This window comes from Papilio machaon, chromosome 5 (genome assembly GCF_912999745.1).
Source record: "Papilio machaon chromosome 5, ilPapMach1.1, whole genome shotgun sequence".
Lineage (NCBI taxonomy): Eukaryota > Metazoa > Arthropoda > Insecta > Lepidoptera > Papilionidae > Papilio > Papilio machaon.
Window position 1 is genome coordinate 5,726,318 of NC_059990.1, and position 9,173 is coordinate 5,735,490.

General features: G+C 39.0%; 1 protein-coding gene across 2 annotated transcripts; it reads left to right on the plus strand.

Moving 5' to 3' along the window:
* The first annotated feature begins 253 nt into the window (after positions 1-253).
* On the plus strand, positions 254-8,487 carry LOC106708546 (mucin-5AC). Of its 2 annotated transcripts, XM_045677887.1 has the most exons (9): positions 254-564; positions 871-1,887; positions 3,598-4,380; positions 5,483-5,634; positions 6,220-6,357; positions 6,565-6,811; positions 7,226-7,527; positions 7,829-8,011; positions 8,323-8,487. In XM_045677887.1, exons 2-9 carry the CDS (start codon positions 1,035-1,037, stop codon positions 8,404-8,406), a joined length of 2,742 nt encoding a protein of 913 aa, XP_045533843.1. In that variant the 5' UTR covers positions 254-564; positions 871-1,034; the 3' UTR covers positions 8,407-8,487. The 2 variants fall into 2 exon arrangements, with proteins under 2 accessions (XP_045533843.1, XP_045533842.1); XM_045677886.1 differs by having other exon boundaries at positions 871-4,380.
* The last annotated feature ends 686 nt before the right edge of the window (positions 8,488-9,173 follow it).

The window sequence follows — 9,173 nt, forward strand, 5'->3', positions numbered from 1 at the left end:
AGGCACAGCCACAGATTATTTTTAAAAAGGAACATAACCTGTGCCAATGGCCAGCAACATGGATTTAGTATGTGAATCAAAATAAAAACTTAAGTTAAACAAAATTTAATTTTATAAAAGCCTTTGCTATCATTAATTTTTTATAATTTTTCTTCATTTGAATCTTAAGTACGAGTATTTTATAGGAATTTTTAAACTATTTTTGTAGATGGCGTTGTTTCGCTTGTTGTGCGGTCTTTCATCCGACATTCGACAAGTAAGATGGCGGCGATTAATGTGAAAGGCGAAACGTTGTCTTATTTGTACTTGTAAATAAAGGAACAGCTTATTTTCAACAATAAAATAGTGTAACAAGAAGAGAAAGATCAATTTCAAAGTGTATGCTATATTGTGGAGTACTGTGTGTTATATATGACATGACATAAGTGGCTTTTTATTTCACAATAGACAAAACCCGTCGCAACGAACATTCGAAGGAGTCGAGGCCATATTTATGATGTTATCTGTTGTGTGAGCGTCCTCAGAAACCACATTGATAAATATTTTTTTGATGCCTAAGCTATGGTATGTTGCTTTTACTAAATGCTTACTTTGTTTTAAATATTGCGCTAAATACGTACTTATATTGTTCAAACACATTGACGCTTCGATCCCCAAGGCGGCGGATTATTTTTATTTCAATACAATGTTTGTTCCTTATGTGTATATTATCCCCATTATGTATGTTAATTATTTCATCAAGAAATTATAAAACATAACTTTTCCAAGTTTAGGTTATGACGTACTCTAAATATTCTTCTAATTAGTGGTTTCGTTTGTATTCACAACAGTTTGTCATTAACTAAAGAATTGTTTTCTTTTTCATTTCAGGAGTGTACAGTGTGTACTACAGTTGTATAAATCATGATAACAGTCAGTGCTTCAATTTAATGGTACTAAATATACTATTAACGTGTTCTACAAATTATGGATGAAAGTGTGGACTTTAATTGACAAATTACATTGACACAATACAAAACAAGACGGAGGTGGTAATGGATCCAGTAGGACCATGGTCAGCATATGCTTCTTACAATCGACTAGCGGGGGTACAGGCTGGTGCTGCAAGTGGAGATTTTCATCACCATCTAGCAAGTGGTGGTTCAGGACTTGGCAGTCAGTCAGTTCCATCAACCACAAGCCAATTATTACTCCAGGCTGCTCATACCACAGCATCATTAGCTGGACAACTCGGTTCAACAACAGCTTCGCCCTTCAACCCTGGAGGATTTTTATCACCACCTACTGTGGGATATGACGCAGTGTTTTCACCTCTGTTTCACCATGCAAGTCCAAAACCAGCACACTACAGTTCATCTTTGCAGGCACAACACCGACAAGTGATTGCTCAAGCTCAAGCAGCAGTAGCATCAAAGCAGTCCTCAGTAGAATCTGAACTTTCTTCTTTAAGAGAAAACTATTCCCATCAAACATTAGCACAAGGGACTTCATTTTTTGATCAATCGTCAACTCCAGGTAGCGCAACTGGGTTAAGCTGGCAGGGAAATAACCTTCCTAGCCCATTTGGGATTTTACCCCACGAAAGTGTTGTGCCTTCATCACCAAGCCCAGCAACAACAAAAGCTTCAGCAGCTTATGAAAATTTTAATGCACATTTTGCTGCTGCCCAAACACTTAATAATCATCTTAATTCTCAAATTGCTAGTGCTGGCAAACAAACAAATAGGTCCGGTTCTCCAGCGACTGCATCTAAACAACCAGCATCTTCAACCTCGTCTTCAACGTTTTTTCAATCTCCTCCCGCTTTTGGAAATCAGACTGATAATTCGTACAGTGCGAATAGTGCTAAGAGTGGTCAACTTTCATCTCAACAGGATTACGCAGGAAGTAAGTCATTTTCAAGTTCTGCAAGTCCAGCTGCCCCTTCCCAGCAGTCTTGCATTGTGTCAACTCCATCTGCAACCTCCTCTCCCACTCCCCTCACTAAAGATTACCGCACAACATCCACTAATCCAAGTAGACCTACAGTTTCAATATACAATAATTCACAGTCACCTAAAAATACAAGTAGTGAAAAGACATCAAGACCAACTAGCAATTCTAATACTAGCTTTGTATCCCCAACATCTAAACCCCCACTAGTTCAGACCAAGGCCCAAAGTAAAATATACCCCGAGTTAAGTAGTGAACAAAGAAAAAGCTGTGATTCTAATGATAAACTTCAACCGCAATCATCACCAATAAGTTATTCTATAATGGATGCCCCTGGTCGATTGAGCTATAGTAATAGTACATCATCATCCAAATCAAATAGAATGAATAGTTCTCCATATTCTTCTTCACAAAGTTCTAGTTTTAGACATTATCAAAGTGGCAATAATGTGGAATCTGATTATCATGTTCGGGCTAAAAGTAGCTCAAGTACAGACACAGGCTACTCTAGTAGTAGTTCACAGAATGGTCCAGAATGTGGTGTAGTTGGAGGCAGAAGACAAAGTCCGCTGCAGACTGCACCTCAGACATCGCCTTTGGGTCATGGGTCTAGTCCTGCATATCCATTGTATCACAGTCCTATGAATTCAATAAACTCCCCTCAGCAGCATGGGGATCATTACAAAGTTAATAATTCAGCCCCCAGGTCACCTTTAGATGCATCTGTATCAAGATCTCCGTCTCAAAACACTCAAGTGGCCTATCCATCTGTTATCACTAGAGCCTTAGGTATAGAACACAATAAAACATTTAATGAAAATAGGTATGAAAGAGGCCAGAGTCAAACTTCCAGTCAATCATGTTGGGATAATGATCGCCAAATCAGTAGGAAATACAACAGTAATGGTAGTAACAGTAATTATAATAGTTTATCAGATAACAATACTCATAATGAAAAACCTATTCAACAATCTCAAACTTCAACTGATAGGATAGTTAATGATAAACATCACTATTTTGATACTAACAATGTAGCCTTACAAGATCTATCTAGTTGTCGCGGAGATCCAATGAGCATTGTTAAAAATTTGCAAAATCTACAACAAAGTTGTCAGTTACAAGATGTCAAATTAGGTAAAAATCAAACCACTGCAACCTCAAATACCTCACTGAACAAATCTGTGCCGAGAAGGAAAAGTATTGATAAACCAGTGCCTCATACAAATATGAATGAAATATCTAATGCAGTTATGGCAGACTATTTAGTTAACAGGGTGCCTCCCCCTGCTCATAGTTCAACAACTAATCAGCAACAAAATGGTAGTTATTTCGATTTTGAAAGATGGAACCTTCCACCTCCGCCACCTAAAATGTTTCCTGGCACTACACCTTTTGGCTCTCAAGCACCATTACATGCAACTAATTTTGCTAACCAACATCAGGCCCTGGCCATGCAGCATGGGCACACACTAACATACTTCCCACCTTTTCACCTCGGTCCCCATCCTGACTTTCAGTCATCAGTGGAGTTAACACCATTATCGTCATTTAGCGAGACACCACCTTCGGCTTCCTCGTCATCGTTTTCTACACCAGAAACTCGTGAGGAGGAACAGCCCAAGGTGGTGGTGCCTAATATAGAGGAAGAACTTGGTTTCCTTGCAGAACAACGAGGTAACACTGCATCATCGGTAGCACCCTCTTCGCAGCAGAATGTAAATAGTGGTTCTCAAGACACTGCCACAAAAATAATGGAAAAAAAGTTCAATGTTCCCGTCACGGGCCCCGGCTCAGGCTTCATGGCTTCTTATTTGAAATTTTTACAAGGGGAGCGCGACACGTCGCCCCCGCCGGCCGGCAGAGGCGCCAGGAAGTCTACCTGGTCGAGAGCCAACACCAATAGCAACACGAACAACACAAAATCATTCACGCCTAACGATCACAAGCCTCAGTGTGACGCAAATGCCCCTCAGCAGAGTGCCAATGGCGCGATGGCGCCGACGAATGCCATAAACAGCGGCATGTCCCTAAGTAACCCAGTCATGAGCTCTTCAGTGAGTATGAGCACCACTGGCTTGTTGGGTGCTAACCAACTGCACGGTGCACCGGCGACCCTCCTCAGTGGGCAAGGGAAGAGCGAGATGGACGACCCGCGTTACTACAACATGAACAAGGATCGGAAAAGAAAGTATGACGGCAGCGAGGCGAGCGATGCGTACGAGGCGGAGGAGGAGGCTCGGCGGCTGAACAAGCCGGTGCTGAACGTACCCAGCACGCCGCTGAGCGAGAAGGGCAAGAAGGCGCGAGCGCCGAGCAAGCCGCCGGCCGCGGCCGCCGTGGCGCCTCAGCCGGCCGCGCCCAAGAAGCCACGAGCGCCTGCGCCGGCGCCCGGGGCTGCGCCGCAACCCGCGCCGCACCAGTACTATTACCAGCACCAGCCCGAGGAAGGTGCGTTCAATTTGCTAGATTTCCACTTGAGAAACAGGGCGCGATGGTGAAGCGCTGGCCCTGAAGCTTGTATGACAGGAGCGAGCCGACTGCCGCTCGGGCAGGCCGCCGTGAAAACTTGTTACATTTTAACTGTGATATTGTAAATTTTTACTAGATGAAATCTATTATTCACTGTAAATAACCTCTATAAAACGAAATGTGATGTACCTATCTATTAGAGATTGATATTTTAGGGTTAGTCTGTAACAAGATTTCACTAAAATTTGTTGTTGATGACACATTATTAGTGCCATTTTATTGTAAATGTAGAATTTTGTGACTCTTGTCATACTCGCTATTGAAGGGGTGCTACCATTAATAATTCCAAAATTGTGGTATATTTTTTTATGGAAACAATACCAGTGGGTGTCTATTGTACATATGAAATGAAATAATGTATTGTATTTACAGTATTGAATTAGTTGGTACTTACAGTAATGTAATGCATATATTTTGCTGTTAGCCGGAAGTGATTTTATACTATAAGGAGGAAAAGAATTGCATAATACATTGACAGCTATAATTTAGTGTGATAATGTATTAGAAGGCCATGCCCTGAACATAAGTTTTGTATTTCTATTTAATTGTTATTTGTTTATGCACAATTCTCAATATTTTATGTAAATACTTTTGTATTATAGGAGAAATCATAAAATAAACGCGAGTATATTACTGATAATGTGTTAAATATTTTTAGTTTGTAATTATTCCTGGTAGCACCTCTCACTTCGCCAATATAGGGATAACATGTGCAATTTAATAACTTATACAAATATGTAATAACAATATTAATTTTGTAAACCAGTTTATCACGTAATGATTAATCATTCATTAATGAGACACGTGTACATGTTATCGCAATGATGATAATCATCATTTGGCTGTCCTTGATCCTTACCATTCCTATTCACCAATTTATTAAATATACTTTTTTGTGTTATTAAAATAATTGGTATTTTACGTCTAACAGAAAGAGGTAATTATTGTTTTATTTTAATTTATTTTGTAAATACCTAATGCAATGTTCATCTTGTCTTAAATGTAAACATTGTTATTTTAGTGGCGGCGCATGGGACTGCATTGGGCTATGCGAATTACGCGGCGGCCGACAGCGACGCGAATAGAAAATTACATCACATAAAGACCCACCAGCAAGTATCAAATACAAGTCAGATTGATAACACAAGACCTATTGAAGAGATGCCATATCAGGTAAACTCATTAAATTAAATGATAATCTAATAAGACTGCATTAGAAAACGTTATCACATACAAAGAAAAATGAATCAACATCTAACTTTATGTAAAATTTCTATGTTAAAGATTTTGCACGCCACTTTGATATTTTTTTAAATTAGATAACATGCCGTAATTTATGATATCATTGTTACTGAACGAAACTAGTGATGTCATTCGACATCCTCTGACGATCGTATATTTGGTATTCCCCTCTGTCAATGCCCTTTTTTATCTTCAAAATCCATTATGTTATGTAAACCTGACTATCATAGTTGCAAGACACATTACATGTTTACCTTAAAATATGTTTTTAACATTTAAATCTAAGAACTGTTTTTTTTTTTAATTTGTCGACTTATTGAGTTAGATTATAATGTAATAAATTTTAATTAGATTGAATCTTAAATATCTAATGTTACAGTAATTCCCCGGTGTATAATAATAGCCGGAATAAGAGCAATATAGACCCGTCATAGATATTAAATTCTATTAGATAAATAATTTTTGATGGTTATAATTTCTTTGAATTAATTTGTTGTATGTTCGTTGTGTTTGCAGTCTGGCGAATTTGTAGCAATAAAAACGGATTTAAATGAGATGTGGCCCGCTATATGGCGAGTTGATGGTAAAACACTTTTACAAAAGTACGAACCGTTTGAAGAAAACGGTAAAGTGTTATATCGTAACATATCAACGGTAAGTTGTAACATTTTCATTTTTAGATTGATCAGTTTTTGTATTGTAATCTTCTTGCATCTAGATTCATTAGAATTGGGACATTGGTTAATAATAACCATGAAGGAATATACAAAAAGGAATGTACACAAACAGATGTTTTATTGAGAAGTTTATAATGATATATGCCCACAATATAATTTGATAAATCGTTCCTTTTCTTTCTAGTACGCAGCGTGGAATCCCGAAAATAAGAAAATTTATACCCAAGTACCGGTGAAAGTGCGCTCACAGTCACATTTAGAAACAATAGTTGAATTAGTTAGAAGCGAGCTTCCACTCGACGATTGTAATTTCATAGAGAAGAGAATGCTAGAGACACAAATGTATCAAGAGAATTTCGAAGTGTACATACAAACGTTAATATCGCACGCTTTGGATCCTAATTTTTTAACAGAAATTTTTCAAGAGCAAGGTAAGTGTAAAAGATTCCACAGCTGCGGTGCTCAATATCAAACATCACTTCTGTCCGTAAACTTAACAAATCCATCATAAATTATACAGCTATGAGTATCTATAACCGCCACAGAGCGTCGGTGACTCAGGGGTTAAGCACTTGACTTGCAATTTGCAGGTCCTGGGTTCGAATCCCGCCATGTACCAATGTGTTTTTCGAGTTTCGATTTACTTATGTACATTTATCCGATGTTCTTACGGTGAAGTAAAACATTGTGATGCAACCTGCACATATCTGAGAATAAGTTCAATGATATGTGTGAAGTTAACTGGTTGACTATGGCCTACTCACCCCTAACTGAGGGTAGGCTCCGAGCTCCTCAGTGGGCACGTATAGTGAGCTGATGATGAACCGCCACTGTATGAATTTCAGATGAGTACTTCCTATCCAACGTGAAGACTGTGGACGAGGTGACGGAGACGATGCGGGCGCGTGTGTCGAGCGGCGCGGCTGCGGGGGGCGCGGGCGGTGTGGGGGGTGCGGCGGGCGCGGGCGGGGGGCGCGCGCTGGACGCCGCGGCCGCCACGTGGCCCGGCCTCAGTGTGGCGGCGGGCGCGGGCGCGTGCCGGGCCTGCGCGCGTCCCGCCGTCGCCCGCCTCTTGCTATACGGCCAGCCCTACAACCCCGCCACCCTCGAACCCGTCCAGCCCGACGCGAGGCTCGCTTACGAAAAGGTTACAATTATCTTTTTGTTTTTTGGGCAGCTCTGTGCCGTTCTCTCGTTCCCCCTTATAACATATTTTTGGGTCAGGTACCTGGGGTGCGGGTTTTTCTTTATTTATTGTAATCTTCCATAAAATCTTAAAATCCACGTTCATACGACTGTGCTTTTTGTTTTTCTTATAGAGGTTTTCAAATAACATTGTGCACAGAACACAATTTAAGTTGTAGTGGAAAATGGTATGGGACCTTGAATCGCCAGGATATTTTAAAAGATGTCTCATTATTAACTAGTGTAATGATGACAATTTTCAGGAGTTCTTAGTGTGCGGCACATGCTGCGGGCGAGTGCAGCTGTACTCGCGCATCTCACACCAGAAGTACCTGATGTACGCGGAGTGCAGCAAGCGCGTCGCCGACAAGCGCATGCAGAGCCCCGGCAAAGACACCACGCTCGTACTCAACGAGCTGCTCGCCGATGAAATATGGCTGTCACAGGTACACGTTTTACACAATCGCAGCAACATAATTAACTGATTTTTTCATAAAGGAAAAATCTAACTTCAGTGTATTTCAGCTCTCAACATGAAGCTTATAGGTATTTGTAAAAAAACAACTTGAAGAATTTGCCTTGTGTATTTCAATTTTAGGTTAAATTTATAACTTTTGATTTTAGACATTGTATATATGTCGCAGTCATATTGTATAATCCGCCATATTACATTACGGCTAGCTATTATCAAAAACAGGGCCGTTTTGAAATGCGGCAGTTCAACGAGATATATTCAACGTATGATTGTACGTTGCAGTTGTTCCGCGACGTGCGACACTCGTGGGCGGAGGCTGAGGCGTGGGAGCGCAAGATGCGCAGTACTACGAGACAAATGATATAACATGCGCACCACAACAAGGACCATACATCTCATATATCTCATGTATGTATCACATTTTGTATTTTATTAGGCAAAATAGCATTTAACTCATATTTTATTAAAAGGTTTAAAAATTATTATTTTAAAATGTACTATCATTTAAATTTTTTATATGCTAACTAGGAAATCACCCAAAATCACACAAATATGTCCATAGATAAATAAAGACAATGTAACTTGTTGAAAAACGTATTTTAAATTTCTTTCAGAACTTTTTTACTTGCAATCAATATTGTATTGTATATCTGCGGAGTTATACATTTGAATTTGTTTATATAGGTTTACATTACAGTATCATAATGGAACAAAGGGATTTAGTATGAAAGCAAGTTTGTAATTACAGCTTGGAAATAAAATAACATTCAATAAAAAAATCGTATCGTGACTTACGAATATCAGTGGCAATAATTAAGAAGATATCACAAATAGTGTATATAAAAATGACGGACTATCTCGCAGTATAAGAATTTATTTTTTAATTTTCATTAATATAATCTGCGGTACTATTATATAAATGTAAATTTGAATCTATTTTCTATGCAGAAGTTAAAGATTTTCAAATGTTTAAGTTTTATTTTTTTGATGAGAATGATTAGTTTCTTGTAAGATTTGTTGAATTCAGGGCAAGTGGTGATCTATTTAAGGTATGAAAATTAAATAGCAATTTTTTTACATGTCAAATAGTGTAAGAACTATGTATGTACTATATAAGAATATATTATATAGGA

Coding starts and splice junctions, on each gene's coding strand:
- LOC106708546 (XM_045677886.1), top strand. CDS start 1,035: ATGGATCCAGTAGGACCATGGTCAGCATATGCTTCTTACAATCGACTA. Junction 6,358..6,564: donor TATATCGTAACATATCAACG/GTAAGTTGTAAC, acceptor TTTTCTTTCTAG/TACGCAGCGTGGAATCCCGA. Junction 7,528..7,828: donor CGAGGCTCGCTTACGAAAAG/GTTACAATTATC, acceptor GACAATTTTCAG/GAGTTCTTAGTGTGCGGCAC.